This window comes from Eutrigla gurnardus, assembly GCF_963514095.1.
Source record: "Eutrigla gurnardus genome assembly, chromosome: 3".
Lineage (NCBI taxonomy): Eukaryota > Metazoa > Chordata > Actinopteri > Perciformes > Triglidae > Eutrigla > Eutrigla gurnardus.
The window spans coordinates 4,440,374-4,460,007 of NC_139917.1; the positions used below are offsets into that span (position 1 = coordinate 4,440,374).

At 44.2% G+C, this 19,634-nt stretch overlaps 1 protein-coding gene across 1 annotated transcript; it reads right to left on the reverse strand.

Moving 5' to 3' along the window:
- Window positions 1-406: 406 nt before the first annotated feature.
- Window positions 407-17,805, reverse strand: LOC311011515 (dnaJ homolog subfamily A member 3, mitochondrial-like). Its single transcript, XM_084006517.1, has 12 exons — window positions 17,602-17,805; window positions 16,729-16,865; window positions 7,983-8,066; window positions 7,182-7,394; window positions 6,614-6,766; window positions 6,348-6,495; window positions 5,461-5,525; window positions 5,240-5,368; window positions 2,537-2,652; window positions 2,349-2,443; window positions 2,138-2,270; window positions 407-1,133 (listed from the first exon to the last, which is right to left on the reverse strand). The coding sequence occupies exons 1-11, from the start codon at window positions 17,792-17,794 to the stop codon at window positions 2,152-2,154; spliced, it is 1,452 nt and encodes a 483-aa protein (XP_083862643.1). The 5' UTR covers window positions 17,795-17,805; the 3' UTR covers window positions 407-1,133; window positions 2,138-2,151.
- Between the last annotated feature and the right edge of the window lie 1,829 nt (window positions 17,806-19,634).

The following is a 19,634-nucleotide window of genomic DNA, read 5'->3' on the forward strand; positions in this document are numbered from 1 at the left end:
ACACACACACACACACACACACACACACACACACACACACACACACACACACACACACACACACACACACACACACACACACACACACACACACACACACACACACACACACACACACACACACACACACACACACACACACACACACACACACACACACACACACACACACACACACACACACACACACACACACACACACACACACACACACACACACACACACACACACACACACACACACACACACACACACACACACACACACACACACACACACACACACACACACACACACACACACACACACACACACACACACACACACACACACACACACACACACACACACACACACACACACACACACACACACACACACACACACACACACACACACACACAGTTAAAAAATATATTTTTATTGGGTCACAGATAAGATGCACATAGTTTTAAGTGAACATTCTTTGAGGAAAAACAATAAAATAATCTTAAATAAGGTGATAATAAATCATCAGGTTTCTTTGCAGGGTACATCATTCTGACACTTACGGTTCTCTACCATGATAGCAGCTAGACGGCTTGTTCAAGTCATATTTACGGTTATCCCGATAATGGAAATTCACCCCAATTAACTTATTGTGAGTGTTTGTGATCCGTCATAAAATCCCAGGTTGCCTTTTATTGCGCTAACTTTTGCTTCCTGGCGTCCTCCGCCATCATGGAGGATCTTCCAATCCCACTGTGAGGACACGTGGAGGCTTCTGAGGAGCTCGGAGGAAAAACGGCTCCTTGGTCCTCACATTTTAGCTCAAGGAAGAGAAGCATTGGCATAATGAAGTGTGTGTTTTAAAGAGGACTGACTATGAAGCTGACCAACATTGAAACGCTGCCTGGTTAAACATCGGTGGTACAACAACAGGTAATCAGGGAGGAGAGCTGCAACACAAACGTCCTCGCAGTCGCTTTCTTGTTTCCCAGCTCAGCACCTGTCTGTGGGTGGACCGGTCAATAAGCCCAACCTCAACATGTGACTGTGTCAGCCCAAACTCCTCCCCCAGTCCACGAGAAAGTGTGGAGGCCCAGCCGCTGGATGACTTCTCTTCTTTACCACGTTAACGCTGCTTTTCTTCCTGCAGAGAGAAGACAGCCAGTTGACGTCTAACTGACAAAAAGCCTGCGTTTAAAAACACTGAGATCAAGACTCCCCAAGATAAATAAACCCGCTCTGAGATAAATATGTACAACAAAGGAAGCCTGTTCCTGAGCTGATGGATCCTGAACTGATGGGATCCTGAACTGATGGATCCTGAACTGATGGGATCCTGAACTGATGGATCCTGAACTGATGGGATCCTGAACTGATGGGATCCTGAACTGATGGATCCTGAACTGATGGGATCGTGAACTGATGGGATCCTGAACTGATGGATCCTGAACTGATGGGATCCTGAACTGATGGGATCCTGAACTGATGGATCCTGAACTGATGGATCCTGAACTGATGGGATCCTGAACTGATGGGATCCTGAACTGATGGATCCTGAACTGATGGATCCTGAACTGATGGGATCCTGAACTGATGGATCCTGAACTGATGGATCCTGAACTGATGGGATCCTGAACTGATGGATCATGAACTGATGGGATCGTGAACTGAGGGGATCGTGAACTGATGGATCGTGAACTGATGGATCCTGAACTGATGGATCCGTCACGGTTCCAAGTATACCAAGATTCATTGCATGCCGGTGACGATTGACCGTTAACAAACATGGCGTCTACGAGCAGATAGAGCAGGAGATGCAGCAGAATACAATCTCTCAGTTTGAAATATATTATGAAGCACATCCTCCATCATAGTATAAAATAAAAAGAAGACGAAATCAACTCGGGCTCCATTTTAATCATATTAAATTAGTAACCTCGTCTAATGCTCTCTCTTGTCAACCGCAGCTGGTTGCTAGGCGACGGGAGCAGCAAAGGGTGGGAACAGCTGAAATAAAGTATACAGTTCTCTGAGACTAAAGTGGCAAATTTATGAAAATAAATAAATCAGACTGCATGTTGCATGCTTCTGTCTCATTGAGTCCTATGACTCAGACAGAAGGTTTGTGTGTCTGTCTGAAGCTCCGACCTGCAGCTTGAGTGTCAGCTGAACATTTTCTTGAGTTTAGAGAAGAAGCCTCCCTCGTCCTTCTGCTGCTGGTCCCGTCTATCCTCTGAGCTGGTTCCCTTCACACCAGGGTCTTGGTTCCTGCTGCCCCCTCCTGGACACAAACACACACTGCATCAGTGAAGCACTGACCTCCCTGCGATGTCTTTACCGTTGAACTCTGAACACCGACCTGCAGAAGGCTCGACCCCGTTGACCGTCCCCGGGACGTCCGTCTCGTCTTCAGCGTAAGTTAGTAAGAGAGAGCGCTGCCGACGGGACAACTTCCTGCAGGAAGAAGAGCCGCAGTTTAATGATGACAAGATCTATGGGTGATCTACTCCTAACTAAGTAAAGTACGTAAGATAAGATAGTACTTACTTTGGCACTCTGATCTTGATGTGTACGTAGTGATCCCCATAGCTGTAGCTGTTCATCCTCCGGATGCCTTTCCCCTGCAGCCGGATCAGCTGATCAGCCTGGCAGCTGGCAGGGATCTGAAAACACAGAAGACAGAAATCCTTCTGAAACTCTGTTGAAGGAAACACTGGTAGAAGCATCATAGATCCATAGATGTTAGAACCAGTACTTCAATTGCAGTTAAATTAAGTATTTGATTATTTGTTTTTTTACACCTAGAAACCAAGACTATGACTAAATATTCTTCAACGATATGGCGTTATATTTGTGCCACATTTATGAAGGAGCAATGTGAGATTTTGAGCGCAGAAAAATATATTTTGCGAGCACAGAAATTATATTTTGAAGAGAAATGATACGCGAGCAAAACATAATGTCATTTGAGCAGGCAAAAATAAATTACTCTCACTCAGTTTTACTCATGCCCTCTCTCAAACTCTTGCTCGCTGCGCTGCAGACCGCTGCACGCGGGCTCTCAATCTGTCCCTTCTGTGCACGCTCAACTTTGTCTGTACGCTCGCTCAACTTGGCACAGCGTTACAAATGTGCCACAATAGCAGCCAATCAGAGACTTGGAGAAGCTCAATTCTGATTGGCTGTCTCCAATCACAACGCTTCCATAACACACCGAATGAGTGGGATTTTAGATTTCCAGCCGGCAGAATGGCTAGAAATTCATAACTCACCTGACGTTGTGGCGTATTATTGTTTTCACCATTTGATTCTGCCATTCTGCTTTCAGTTTTATTACATCATTTTGGACCCCCCACCGCTGAAACCATTCCGGCGCCACTGATGTGATCCCTTTTTCTAGTTTTATTCAGAACAATAGATCCTCCAGGAAACGTGTACTAGTTTTTCTTTTTGAGACAGGATGGGCCTGTTACACACGTTTCAATCTTCATGCTCAGGTCGTCTAACTGTTGGAAGACATAACTCACCTGACGTTGTGGCGTATTATTGTTTTCACCATTTGATTCTGCCATTCTGCCGGCTGGAAATCTAAAATCCCACTCGTTCGGTGTGTTATGGAAGCGTTGTGATTTGAGACGAAACAGCCAATCAGAATTGAGCTTCTCCAAGTCTCTGATTGGTTGCTATTGTGGCACATTTGTAACGCTGTGCCAAGTTGAGCGAGCGTACAGACAAAGTTGAGCGCGCACAGAAGGGACAGATTGAGAGCGCGCGTGCAGCGGTCTGCAAGAGTTTGAGAGAGTAAAACTGAGGGAGAGTAATATATTTTTGCCTGCTCAAATGACATTATGTTTTGCTCGCGTATCATTTCACTTCAAAATATAATTTCTGTGCTCGCAAAATATATTTGTCTGCGCTCAAAATCTCATATTGCTCCTTCATAAATGTGGCACAAATATAACGCCATACAACGACCTTTTCCTCCGGGACTTAGACTTCATGACGATTGTTAAACAAGAACTGAGAAGATATCAACACGCGATACTATCCACATACCATATTCTGGCTGTTCAATAAAATCTGATGACAAACAGTCTACATTGACTAAAAACTAGACAAAATAAGTATGGTTTTCTTTGAACAAGATCAAACTAACCCTTAAAGTGGATCAAAGTTAATCAATCAAAAAATGAAAAAAAAAAAAAAAAAAAAAATGATGAGGTGACTAAATATGATAAAAAAAAAAAAACTACTTAGAAAATACTTTCATTCAGGAATATCGAATGAAAGGAAATTGATTATGAATCGAATCCTTATGAATGGATTTTCCCAACAGAAATCTAATGTATGTGTGTATATAGAAGTGTTGCTGATTGATTCAGGTCCAAATCTTTAAGAAGTTTAAATACAAAGTATTTGAATTCTACATATTTTGCTATAATATTCGACTGCTTTCTACTGGTTGGAACCTAGCTACCGTTCAATTAGCCTGTGAATTGCTTATGCTAATTGTTTATCACCAGCAGACATTTACATGCAACTTAAATTGAAATTGATTGTTTTATTTTTCACTGTAACAGACCTATACAACACTAATCTATCCATAATCATAACAGCTGCCAGCATGTTAGCAATTAGCATATGCTAAATAAAAGGGCCAGTTAAAAACAGTGAAGTTCAAATGTTAAAGTAATGCAGACCAAGCCAGCAGCTTATGTGCTACCGTAGCTGTTTGGTAAATGAGATAATGGTTGACCTTATGATGAACCCATATGACGCTTGGTAGTCTAGATGACAGGAAGTGAAGGCTCGGGATCAACACCCAGGAAGGAAGTCAGGGGTCACCGACCATCAAATTCTGTTTTTCTTTTGTTTTAATCAACGTCACACAGAGTTTTCTTTTGTGGGGAATCAGACATGTTAATGACAAGGCTCTCCGTTCCATCCAAACAAGTTTCCTCCCGACACTATTTTGCTGCAGCACCACAGCAACTTCCGAAACTTAGGACCGCCCACGACCATTGTGATTGGTTGAAAGAAATACAAACGAGCCAGAGCTTTTTCCCCGATCCTGGAGATGTGATATACTGTGGAGAGGTCAGACCCGTCTACTGGGAGAAGGGGCTGCCAGAGTCAGACTCGACGCCTGGGATCGTGTTCCAGGTCTGTGATCGTGTTCCAGGTCTGTGATGCTCCATATGAAAAATAGACTTTTCCTAAATGAGACGAGACGATCCCCATCTAACTTACCATGATAGTGATGGTTTGGTAGAGGCCTGGTGCTGTGGCCGTGCCCCCCAGGATGGCCTGAGCTACAGAGATGAACACGTCTGAGTGGATGTCCACTCCATCGCGCCTGAACACTGGACTTCTCTGGACCTGCACCGAGACGTTAGATACACACATCAGACTCCAGCAGGTAACTATCATTCAATGATGCTTTAAATTACTAAAAAACAAAACAAGCTCACCCTGAAGGTTATGAGGATTTCATTTCTCCCTACTGACATACGAACTGTCTGACCATTTTCCACTCCTGTAAGAAAAGGGTTGAATAATATATTGTTTTTGCCAACATGTATGTCATTATTTAACAAAGCCAACAGAAGTCAAAGCGGATTTACATAGACTCATAATTTGGCACCATGTTTAGATATACTGACCATCTCACTGCGCTGTACTTCTTTCTTTATTAACTTTCAAAGCTTCTATTGAGCTTTATGAATATGCTTCTATTAGTGCTTTAAATATCTGTTGTCTAGCGTTGTCAGGATATCAAACTTGAGATACGATACCCTGCCTGAATACGATGCCACGGCAAAAATCTATAACATCAGGAAAAGTAATGGGATAATAGTTGACAGAACATGGAACTTAAAATTAATCTTCCATACACATGAGGTCCACTTTTGTGGAAAATACCTGTCTGCGTGGGATTAACACGTGACAATCTAAACATGAAAACTCTTTGCAACCATAGGTCGCTGGCACTCCAGCCATAACTGCACGGCAGATTTCCATCCATTGAAATATTTTTTCAGAAAGCAATTCTCCAAGTCATGAAAAAGATCTTCAAGGCATTATTCTTTCTGGTGATGGAGTTGGAACATGGAAAAACCTTCAGTGAACCGCTTAGATTTGTCTCTTTTGTTTGATCTCATTTGGCTTTTTGTTGCAATATGTTGCTTTTACTTGGCTATGTAAACTCTTCTTCTCAAAATGTGTTATATAAAAAAGTTTGTATTATTATTATGCATGTATCAGCTGTAAACAATTTAAAATGCTACAGACCTGCCATCCACACATTGCTGTTTGTGAACCAGACCTGTGAATGTGTGTCTCAGCAGGGAAAACCTACCAGCAGGTACGGGGACGGTGACCGTCTGCCTCTTCTTAGTCTGTCCTGAACCTCGACACAGAACACAGGCCGTGTTGATGATTGAGCCCTTCCCACCGCAGCGTCGACAGGCGGTGCGCATCAGGAAAGGACCCGTGTTGACCGACTCCTGCAAGGGGCGACATACAGTAATACGATGTCCTGAGAGGAGAAGTTTGAAGAGCTTCAAGACAGCACCGCAAGTGAATGGTCTGACTCTCTGCTGCCCCCTTCAGTCTGAAACTCACCATCCCAGTGCCGTTGCAGTAGTGACACTGAGAAACTTTGGTGCCCGGCTCATTGCCCTTCCCATCACACCTCGGACAGGCGTCATCGATGTTCACACTCAGCTCCTTGTTTGCACCCTTCGCTGCCTCTGAAAACGTAAGCTCCATCACAAACTGTGGAAGGAAAAAAAAAGAGAGATTCTTTGGGATGAAACCGCTGACATTCACACCTCGACAACCGGTTACATTCAGATAGTAACTCAACACCCAAACCAGCTTTTTTCAGCTGAAAACCAACGTGTCTGGGTATTTGTCGACAGCTACATGTGAAAGTAACTATCGCATTGAATTAGCATGCTAGCTAGCCGCTAAATTAGTAAAATTGAACAACTTAATGCTTCATCTACACACTCTTGTCACTGTGTAGAAAAGTACATGCATATCACCAGACAACTGGTCAACAACACTGATTCCCCAGTTTGTGATGCTAACTGGTCTGTGCTGTGATTGTAATGATACACTGGTTATGAAAAATGAGAGACGCGACTGGCCGTGTCTCTACACCTGCATATGTAAAGTTATGGTTTACCTCGGGCCTTTGTTGAAACACGTTGTTGATGTCTCCGAAGCCCATTCCTCCAGTAAACTCTCCAAAGATCTTCCTGAAGAGCTCCTCGGGGTCTATGTTGGCTCCCCCAGCCCTGTAGTACTGCTGTTGGCCTGCCGCCCCAGCACGGCTCGGGTCGAAGCCCGCCGCTCCGTAAGTGTCATACTGCTTCCTCTTCACCTCGTCACTCAGCACCTTCACACAAAAACGACCATGATGACGTTTTGGGTTTGGTGATGCCGCTCATAATTAATTACTAACACCACACTTTGACATCTCTTTTAAGGGAACTAAACTATCTCTCTTTTAGACCGTTCAACAAGTCAAAGACCAGACAAGCAGTCTGAACAATCATAGCAGAGCATCATCCAGCTCTGACCAGCATCCAACAACGACCCAGCTCTGCTCCAGGAACTCTCATGTACTGGTTTCTTCATTTTCCCAGCTGGTTTTCTGGATTTGGAGCTAAACGTTGTTCAGTTGGAAGGAGATACGTTTCTACTTAAACATAAACCTGTGGATTTAACGTTTGCAGAATATACTACACATCATTAACTAGCATTAGCACGTCTATGCTACGCTAGATACTGAAGGTGTACTGAATGTCTTTTTAACGATTGTAACAGGGAACAAAATAAAATAACCCTACAGAAAGAGAGCTTTTAGAGTAAAAAAAAAAAGTACACCAGTAATTTTACCACGTCATTAAACACACTTAGTTTTTTTTACGATTGCAGCGGGGAATGGGGTTGGGGTTTAGCGAAGGGTCACATGATTTTGTACCTCATAGGCTTCAGCCAGCTTGGCAAACTTTTCTTTGGCCTCTGGATCTTCTGGGTTGGTGTCTGGGTGGTACTTTTTCGCCAACTGGGGAAAATGGAAACACAGGAAGAAAGATGAGGGCAGGTAGGATTTCCAATACTGGGCCACCCAGCTGACATTAACCTCTATCATGTTTACTAGGTTTGTGAACGATAAACTGATGCGACCGGATATTCGGTTCAACAAGTGAGAGATACGGCTGCATCGGTAGCAGCCTCCTCAATCGATTATTCCTAGATGAATCGGTTATAGAGTCATGGATCGGGGATCATGAGACTTTGAAGCGGTCGGCGGCATCATATCTATGGGTGGCATTACACCAGCGACTCTAAAACAACTCGAGAGCTGAAGCTGCCTGCGAAACGCCGCAGCTGCCTAGCTGGTATGAGTTATAAACAAGGGACAACACGGAACATGGAGGAGTTGGAGGTGGAGAGGCGGCCGCAGCACAGGTAGGCGGCTGTGACGCTGCCATGTGACCGCAGGCACCAGTGTTTCCCCCACGCGCCGCTGCTGAATTTTCTCCGCCGCTGCAATAAAAATCCTTTAATTACGTAGCTCCTTTTAGAAAATGTACAGCGCGTAACGTCAATTGCGCAGCACGCGGCACATCGTCACGTAACCAACATCAAAGAAGAAAAATACACAGCGAGTGTGGCAGTTGTTGGCAGTAGGCTACCCTACACGGTTGCAAAGTTACATTGATTCTAGCAGTAGCGAGTGAAGCGGAAGATCGAAGAAAGAAGGAAAGAGTGAGACAGACAGAGAGAGAGAGAGAGAGAGAAAGACAGAGAGAGAGAGAAAGTAAGTTGCTAAAATGTGTCGCTACATGACCACCAGTGTTAAAAACCCTCTGAGCCCAATCATTTTATTGTATCTATAAACCGCAACCTCCGTGCCGTTTTTCCTCTACTAGAATACTAGACTAGTATTGTGTGTGTGTGTGTAGGCCTATGTGTGTGTGTGCGTGTTGTCGCTCTTTTTGGGATCACTCATAGCCTTTACAGGAGCTTATACCCAGTCAGGAATTTATAGCCTAGGTATTTTCGGGAACTTTGAAAAATGAATCCATACTGTTAGATCCGATGTTGTTCTTTATTGCCATATAAAATCCGTTTTCATCGCGTATTTTAGTTAGGGATTTATGCTAATCGCCTGTAAGCATGTGGTCATTAGCATAAATGCAGGGAAAAAACCTAAGGACTTCTTAAAAGATCATGAATAGTTTCTATTATGTATAACTTATATTTATTTTATAATTTTCTCATCACTTTTTGACTCCCAAGACTAAGAAGAAGTGTTTTAAGTGTTGGGACCTAACCGTTAGGACTACACCATGCGGCCAGGACAACAGGACAAAGGGACAAAGGGGATTAAAAACTACACCGCCATTTTAGTTTCACATCTCACCCAGGTGAGAGATGCGACGCCACCCAACTGGTGCCTATTGGCTGACAATCTTCAGGGAACCCCGGGGGGTCCCCTGGAGCGGCCTGAGCTTTATAAACCGAAGCCGCCTGGAGAACGCTCTCTTACTCACTCTTACTCCGACTCCTACTCTGGCGTCTCTTCCTACAACCAGCGCAACACCACGTTGCAACGGGAGGCGACCCCCTCCTGCAGCGCACCGCTGCAACAAGAGGAACCAAGCCGGTTCCTGCCTTCCAGCTACCAGACGCTGTCTGAAGTAAGCTGACTAAATCGCCAAGCCGCGATTATATCGCCGCTCGTGGAAGGAGGAAAGACAAACTGTTTTCTTTATTTGAGTTTGATCAACGAGAGGAAACCCGCTCCGCTCTCGTCTGGACGAAGCCGACTCAGCACGTCCCCCGCTGACGCCGGGGACTCACGAACTACCGCCGTTACGGAACGTTGTCATCGTCTTACGCAACGATACCAGTAAGAGGCTATCAGTCTGGGCAGAGACACAAGTGATAGTGTAGGATATGCTTGTAATTCTTGTTAATGTGTTCTAAGTTCTGATCGCGGACCGCCGAGTCCGTTGGTTCATGTGCTGCTGTATTTGAATACTGATCGTGTACCCACGCAGCTGGGTTGATTTCTGTAACAGTGTTTGCGACTAACCTCCGCCATATTCGCGAGCTCAGAAAGCCTCTACTATCAGTTAAAAGACCGGTCTCGCGGAATAAACGCCAGTTTATTCACTCGAGCCCGTGTGATAGCAGTACGGCTTCTGGGCCTCGGAATATCGCTCGCGCATTTTCTCTCTCTTTGTTTGTGACCCGCTAACACACACACACATACACGCCGCACACACGTGTCCTAAGCCAGCTGTTCCCGGCGGACGCTAGGGACATAGCTACATCTGGTGGCTACATACGACTATCTCTCTCTCTCTCTCTCTCTCTCTCTCTCTCTCTCTCTCTCTCTCTCGCTACTCCATCGGACGCCAGTGGCTCTGCCCCTGAACGCTGCGAGGAATAGTTCCATCTGGTGGCCGCCCATAGCCATCTCTCCCTCTCTCTCTCTCTCTCTCTCTCTCTCTCGACACGCACACACACGCACACGCACGCACACACATACGCACACACACACACTCCACGTGTGTCTCTCCCTTCGTTCAGCTTAGCTTTGTGTGTTAGGTAGTTAGGTAATAAGGCTTTGTTAATTGCAGTGTTATTGATTGTGATCATTATTACTGATTTTAATAAATCTTATTATATTATAACTAGCGGTCTCTTGTGCTTGTTGTGTATATGTCACTGGATAACAGCAGGTTGTGAAGGCTAGTGCTTGAATTTCACGCCCTTCTTAATTGTTAGATTGTGTTATGCTTCCATGCCAATGATCACGATGATTGGCATGTGAGTATAAAACCTTTTATATTGAGACTGAATACAGTTTTAGGTTATCTTTTCCCTGATCCCAGGGTGGTGCCCCGTTTATTCATGATTATATCATGATAATATATTAAATATAATTATTAATACCGATAATCATATTGATATTGATAGTTAACTGTTGATAACCAAATCTGCTCCTGCTACAAGTTATTGATATCATTGTTTAGAAATCGATGTTCAAGGATCGATTTGTTTGCTCCCTGTTACTATTTGCCAAGCAAATACAGTTGAGGGTTGCATATGCATGTTGTGATTAGCCATTTATTGTTTGACAACAATACTAACAAACACAGGGTTAGGGATACTAAGACGCGTTATAACACTGTTATTACTCACCAGAGGTGCTAGAGACACCTCATTGACAGTCCACAGGCTGTAGAAGAGTACTAACATTTCCATTGTAAGTCACAGGTCGACGCAGCTCACCTGTGCACCCACATCAGTATAACAACAAATACATTCTTTTTTCTTGCGATTAGCACCGAACAAGTAAAGCCACCGTATTCTCCCTTTACTAGAAGTAGAGCAGAGAATAGAGCCACAGAGTGCACCGACCCTGTGAACGTTGAAATTGTACCTTGCTATTTCCACCACGGGTTCTAGCTCGAGTTAAAATTTCAAAATAATTCCCTAACTGTTCCTGCCGTGCATTTCAGTTAGCGTGCCTTTGGCAAAGAATTAAGTAAGCAGCCTACAGTAAGTCTGAGTTGCTGTATAGAATCATTAGAGGGTGAAGCTGACCTCTCTAAAAGAGAACCGCCAGTCACCTTATCAGGTGATTTGCATAACCCCCCTCCTTCCTCTCCAGACACAATGGAGACCCCCTGCAAACAGTTCATCTCATCTGTGGCACAGAGCCTTCAGACAGGCTACTCTGAGTTTTTGCAGAAACTAAATCTCAGTGAGTGCCAAGAGGAGATCAACGTGTTACTGAACAGCAGATCTGATGAAGTAACATCATCCAAGGGTCCATTATTAAAATGCTTGCTACTGACTTTCTACAAACAAACCTGTCTCTTGGTTCAGAGTAAATCTGCCCTAGAGAAAAAAGTGGTAACACTAGAGGAGCAAAGTGCTTGTCGCCTCCACGACGCTCAAGCAGCAGACATGAGAGCCATGCGTTATTTAGATGTCCTGCACACCACAGAGTCCCAGTTTTTGTCCTACAAGAACAGGTGGTCGAAGTCTAAACCAGAATGTCCTCCCTCAGCCGACTCGGCCAGTCAGTGTGAATCAGGCTTCTCCGACTCCCACTCTTTTTGTAGTGAAAATACGACTCCCCCGCCATGCAGAAGATGGGAACAGTTACCAGCGGACACAAAGTCCTTAAGACAAACTCCACTGAGAGACAGCGGTAACGGCTACGCAGCTTCCCATTGCTCCGACACAGACAGCGAAGAAACCAGCAGTGGAACTTACACAAGTTCTCCTCCAAAATCTTCCTATCTTTGGAACAAACCTGTAATTTGCGACGCGCCTCCTCAACCTAGCTTAGTCTCGCCTTCACCAGAAAGGACGCCACAGCGCTTCCGCTTTGAAGAGCTTGAGAGCATGGCTAAAGATATTCAACATTTTGATCCCAACAACTCGAACCATAATATTGACGAATATTTGAGAGAGTTAGACAGACTCCTGATTGACCTCCCCATGCCTCCTCACGGGAGAAGCTCAGACTAGTCGGGAAGACCACAACCAGACATGTCCGCAGTTTCATAGGAACACTTGCACCCAGAACCCAGGACAGATACCCTAGACTTTGTGCAGCACTCCGGAAGGAGTATAGCCGGGACTGGGATCCCGCCGCCGCTACGATCAGTGCCCTCGCCGTCGTACATGAGGAGCAGGAATCACCCACGGAGTACTATTGGCGCTTCAGGGCCGCCTATGCTCAGGGCCGTAACTCCCCAGGAGTGGAGGAAGAGCCTGCCTTCAAGGCCCTCTTCCTGCATAACCTACACGAAAGTGTGCGCTACGATGCCACCATACACTTCAGGACACATCGACTCTCCATGCAAGAGATTCGTAATTACGCACAGATGGCTTGGGAAACCCACTTAGCGCGCAAACTTAAAAGCCAGCCCGCTAACTTCGACACATCTGCGTCCGAAACGTCTGCCGCCTTAAAGCATAGCCCTCATAACAGCGCGAAAGGGGGTGAGCGGCCAGCACGCCCCAGGAATCAGACAAAACCAAGGAACGAGAGTAACTCCCAAACATCCGCCGCCTTAAAGCAGAGCCCTCATAACAGCGCGAAAGGGGGTGAGCGGCCAGCACGCCCCTGGAATCAGACAAACTCCCAAACTGACGAAGATAGGGATCCGTGCGACCCGATCGAGAAGCTGATAAAAACGATAGCGCTATGGCGTGACTCGACCCAACCATCACTAAACTCCCCCCAGAAGCCTGGTAAGAGACGGCGTGGGGATACTGAGCATCACCGACATGCCCACCAACTGCGTCGAGATGGGCATTCACACAGAAGTAGTAGGAAGCCCTACTCCGAAATTCTGTCCCAGTCACGTGAACCAGCAGTGTACAAACATGACAACTCAGATAATGACAGCGCCTCTGACATTTCCTCTGTTTCTGGCTACATGGAGCGTTACAGCCCTGAGCCACAACATAGTAAATATGGCTAACTTAAATCTTCTCCAGGAGTAAACCAAACGACCACTAACCCCTTCTCCTTTTCCTCGCTTTCCTTTTCCTCCTTCGTCCCGTTTTCATAGTTGGGGTGTGTCCTGTTTGAAACTACCTGAGTGTAATGATAATGTTGATGTTTGTGAAAATTGTGTCTTAGCAGATGTTTGATATAGGTTAGATGGTTAGAAATCTCTGCCCAGACCGTAGAAATCTCTGCCCAGACCTTGCCTCCATCAAGTTATGGACTTTAACCTGAATGACTGTTTAACCTCTTTTCCATGGAATATACAGACTGTTTGGACTCCCACGTGTTTCAAGGAATACATGGACGGTTCGGCCCTTATGTTGCTCCGAAGGTTGCGTCCCACACCTCAACTTTCAGACCAAAAGGGGGACTGTTGGGACCTAACCGTTAGGACTACACCATGCGGCCAGGACAACAGGACAAAGGGACAAAGGGGATTAAAAACTACACCGCCATTTTAGTTTCACATCTCACCCAGGTGAGAGATGCGACGCCACCCAACTGGTGCCTATTGGCTGACAATCTTCAGGGAACCCCGGGGGGTCCCCTGGAGCGGCCTGAGCTTTATAAACCGAAGCCGCCTGGAGAACGCTCTCTTACTCACTCTTACTCCGACTCCTACTCTGGCGTCTCTTCCTACAACCGGCGCAACACCACGTTGCAACGGGAGGCGACCCCCTCCTGCAGCGCACCGCTGCAACAAGAGGAACCAAGCCGGTTCCTGCCTTCCAGCTACCAGACGCTGTCTGAAGTAAGCTGACTAAATCGCCAAGCCGCGATTATATCGCCGCTCGTGGAAGGAGGAAACACCAACTGTTTTCTTTATTTGAGTTTGATCAACGAGAGGAAACCCGCTCCGCTCTTGTCTGGACGAAGCCGACTCAGCACGTCCCCCGCTGACGCCGGGGACTCACGAACTACCGCCGTTACGGAACGTTGTCATCGTCTTACGCAACGATACCAGTAAGAGGCTATCAGTCTGGGCAGAGACACAAGTGATAGTGTAGGATATGCTTGTAATTCTTGTTAATGTGTTCTAAGTTCGGACCGCCGAGTCCGTTGGTTCATGTGCTGCTGTATTTGAATACTGATCGTGTACCCACGCAGCTGGGTTGATTTCTGTAACAGTGTTTGCGACTAACCTCCGCCATATTCGCGAGCTCAGAAAGCCTCTACTATCAGTTAAAAGACCGGTCTCGCGGAATAAACGCCAGTTTATTCACTCGAGCCCGTGTGATAGCAGCACGGCTTCTGGGCCTCGGAATATCGCTCGCGCATTTTCTCTCTCTTTGTTTGTGACCCGCTAACACACACACACATACACGCCGCACACACGTGTCCTAAGCCAGCTGTTCCCGGCGGACGCTAGGGACATAGCTACATCTGGTGGCTACATACGGCTATCTCTCTCTCTCTCTCTCGCTACTCCATCGGACGCCAGTGGCTCCGCCCCTGAACGCTGCGAGGAATAGTTCCATCTGGTGGCCGCCCATAGCCATCTCTCCCTCTCTCTCTCTCTCGACACGCACACACACGCACACGCACGCACACGCACGCACACACATACGCACACTCCACGTGTGTCTCTCCCTTCGTTCAGCTTAGCTTTGTGTGTTAGGTAGTTAGGTAATAAGGCTTTGTTAATTGCAGTGTTATTGATTGTGATCATTATTACTGATTTTAATAAATCTTATTATATTATAACTAGCGGTCTCTTGTGCTTGTTGTGTATATGTCACTGGATAACAGCAGGTTGTGAAGGCTAGTGCTTGAATTTCACGCCCTTCTTAATTGTTAGATTGTTTTATGCTTCCATGCCAATGATCACGATGATTGGCATGTGAGTATAAAACCTTTTATATTGAGACTGAATACAGTTTTAGGTTATCTTTTCCCTGATCCCAGGGTGGTGCCCCGTTTATTCATGATTATATCATGATAATATATTAAATATAATTATTAATACCGATAATCATATTGATATTGATAGTTAACTGTTGATAACCAAATCTGCTCGTGCTACAACCCCAACATAAGCAATAACAAGCTTAATCAATTTGCCTTTTTTGTGTCATATCAATAAATAATTGTGAGATATTTGCTTTTTTTTTTTTTTTTTACTGTCTAATTGATAATTTCCTACATTCAAACGACATCAATACAGCACACATATTCTGATAGTCCAGGTTGTGACCCAAATAAATGATAGCTTGACAGCTATGCATTATAAGGGTGATAAATGCAATCTTAATAAGAGAATAAATCCAGGCGAACCAAAACATCTCAAAAATGGCTTAGGGCTCAGAGGTTAAAAGGCTGGTACAAGCTCTTAAGGGATGCACTGTGCACAATGCACAATGCATATATATTTTTATATACAAAAATATAAAAATCTGTAAATGAAGACACAAAAGGCAAAGTTACAACACCAATAATCCCATCTACAGTAATACACAGGACTGTTTGAATAGGATTTAAGTGCATATTCTCCTCTCAAAGTGCACCAGATTCATGCATTCCAATGTAAAGGGTACAAAAATTTCGGCCGGGGGGGCATGCCCCCGGACCCCCCTAGAGGGTTCGGGGACCACACCACCACTGCTGAAACAAATCCTGCGGGAAACACTGGGCACTCCATGACTGCACGTGAGACACGGATGGCTTTGAATGTCAATCGCTTGTGTCTCAACTTGCACCACAAGAGGCGGCCGCAGCACGGGTAGTGTCCACGACACTGTCCTGCGACCGCCATCCAACGATTCAGCCAGACTTTAGTTTTTTTTTTTTTTTTTTTTGCCAGTGCCATACAGCCACAACGCTTGGGGATATGTGGTATTTTACATATTTGAAAAGAAACTATTGTACTGTCACTTTCATAGAATTGGCTTCTTTATTTTAGAAAATATCTACAACAAATATTACCGTAGAATCAAATCGTATCGTTCTTACACTGTATGGAATCGATTCGAACTGTAATAAAAGGATATCGTTTTTGAATCGAATCGTAACCTGTGTATCTAGATGCATATCGAATCGTTTATAACAGAGAGATGTGCAACCCTTATGTTTACCAAAACTGTTTTTAGATAGTTTGTTAACGTTTGGTCCATATTCAATAAACGTTGAAGAATGAACCTGAAAATGATTGTCAATGTGGGTTAAAACTGTCTTTGACCTGGTAGTAAGCCTTCTTGATGTCCTTCTGTGCTGCGGTGCGGGAAACGCCCAGGACCTCATAGAAGTCCTGCTTGTTTGTCAGCCTGCAGCTGGTGTGGAAGGAGCAGCGGGTGATGCCATGGGGACACCTCCAGCCTGCAAAGGAAAGGATCCAAAAGGGACCATATGATCAGGAATACTGCTGCACATCCATATCTGATGAGATATCTGCAATATTTAATATGAGGAGGGGTGTTTTGGAAATGTGTTTTCACTTTAACATTTTCTTTGTCCAAAGATGAATTATAACATTCAATCTGATGTCACTATATTGGTATTGGTGCCACCATACTGGTATTGTTATCACCATACTGTTACTCTCATCACCATACTGTTACTGTTGCCACCATACTGTTACTGTTATGGCCATACTGGAACTGATGTCACCATACTGGAACTGATGTCACCATACTGTTACTGTTATCACCCTACTGGTAGTGTTATGGCCATACTGTTACTGATGTCACCATACTGTTACTGATGTCACCATACTGTTACTGTTATCACCCTACTGGTACTGATGTAACCATACTGGTACTGTTATGACCATACTGGTACTGATGTCACCATTAAGCTACTACCGATATACCTGTATACTGTATATGTAATAATTACTCACAGTTACATCACCAATGCTAACTAACCTTGCAGGACTGTGCTAGCTTTAGCTAGCTGTACACTCTTAACTGTACACACCACAAAGCTGGTAGACAACGCTCTCTACATTTAAAGAGATGGTTGGCGTTACAAATAGTGACGGAGGACTACTGATGTAAGAAACTCTTGGAGGTTATGCTTCTAGGATGCTAACAATTAGCGTTAGCTATCTTACCGGTTACTCCTCTCAATGTCACGACATTTCCGTGTATCCCGGAGCTGCGGTTGACCGCTACCCCTCCCCGGTGTGTCTGCGATATTGTCGCCGAACATACTGCTGCATGTCTGGAGGAAACGGTGAGAAAACAACCGCTCCGGCGTCCAGTAGGTAACCAGCGTGTTATCAGCCGGGCAGCGAGGGACGCCATTTTTACGTCACTACCGGTGTCAGCGGGTCTGCGGTCTGCGCATGTGCAGGATATTTTCCAATAGGCTCGTTCGAAATGAATAGGCTCGTTGTGATGAATAGGCGCAGAATCGATCGCCAGCGATCGCCGCACAATGCATGCCGGTTAGTTTTGTGTTGTTGTTTTTCTATTTGTAGTTAACAGCCATGATATCATCATATGGAGTGAGGGAGTTACAGATGAACTTAGCGTGAGGTCAGTAAAGTGAAGTTACATAACATCATAGAGTGCAGGAGATGACAAACAAATACATTTCAGGTTAGGCAAACTCAAAATCATTTCAATAACATGAAAACAAAGAGAATAATACTAGTCTTTATGCCTTTCTTATTTTCAGACTTACTGATTATGTTGATGTATTGTTTGATTTCCTTTTTGAGACGGTGAGTACAAGGTATTTGCTTAGTGAATTTGTGGTTATGGATATGAGCTTTGGCTAAAAGTAATATTAAATTAATTAGTCTAATCCCAATAAGACCAATATTATATTATAATATTGGTCTAATTGGGAAGACAGGACTGAAAAGAAACCAAACAATACATTTTGATAGTCCAAAACAAAGTTTTGTCAATGTGTTGACGGATAAAAGTAGTTACATTTTTCGCAAAAATCTGCAGGTAAGGACATGACCAAAAGAGATGGTGAAGATACTGTTTACAGAAGGAGCAGAGTTCACTGATGTCTTTCTTATATCTTTGCATAAATAGACTGGAGGGTAGATACGATGGATGAGTTTGATGGATACTTCCTTGATTTTATTTGTAATTAAATATTTGTAGGGGAGGGACCATATGTTTTTCCAGATCAGGTTTGTGAATATATTATTCCAGTATGACACGGCATTGGACTCATCTCGATCGAGCCTATGAACCGTCTCATTCTGATACAAATTATTTCTTTGATTCGCACACAAATGAAGCATCGCAAAACAAGACAAGCAAAGATAAACAGAAAGCACCACCAAACAAAACAAAAATTAAACAGAACTTAAATAACAACGGAAAATAAAAAAAATAGAAACATGCAACAATACATTCACTTTATTAAATCCTTTTAAGGATATTACATACAGTAACAGTTTTTACAGCTCTTCGTTTTGTGAGAAAGAAATGGTTGACACAAAGGTATTTTTGAGCAAATGTATATCAGATTAATAGGGGGGATAAGCATTGATTTGTCACTGTAACATCCATCCAGAAATTCACAAGTTTCAGGATGTAATTGACAACAATAACAATTTACATGTGTTTAATGTTTTACTTTTTTGTGTAAGGTTTTGTGGTCAGTGTGTAGAGTTTTGCAGCAAAATAAACTAAAATAGTGCCTAACCAATCAGAAACAAGCTGGAAATGATCAATAAAGACTCTTACTCATGCACCACACAGACAGTAGATGGCATCATAGAGCAGGAAATGACAGTTTGTTACACCACTGAACTGGATCTAGAGACAACAGACTTGTATTTAATAAGTTCCTATAGATCATTTGGTTCCCAGTCAGACTATCATCTAACACACTGACCTGGGACATTGACCTTAGTGTCCTAGGGTGAGAGTTCAAAGGTCACTGAAAGGCTGGTGCCTGGTGGGACAAGAGCAAATGGTGTCAGGACCGAGTCAGACATGTTTTGTACATGTTTTGTACATGTTTTGTTGATGATTAAATATGTCTATATAAAATGACAAAATGTTACTTTTTCCTCTCTACTTTACACTCAAAAACAAAGTTTAACTGAAGCTCGAACATTCAGATCTACTTAAGTTATAATAACATGATGGGAAAAAAAATACACGACATGAT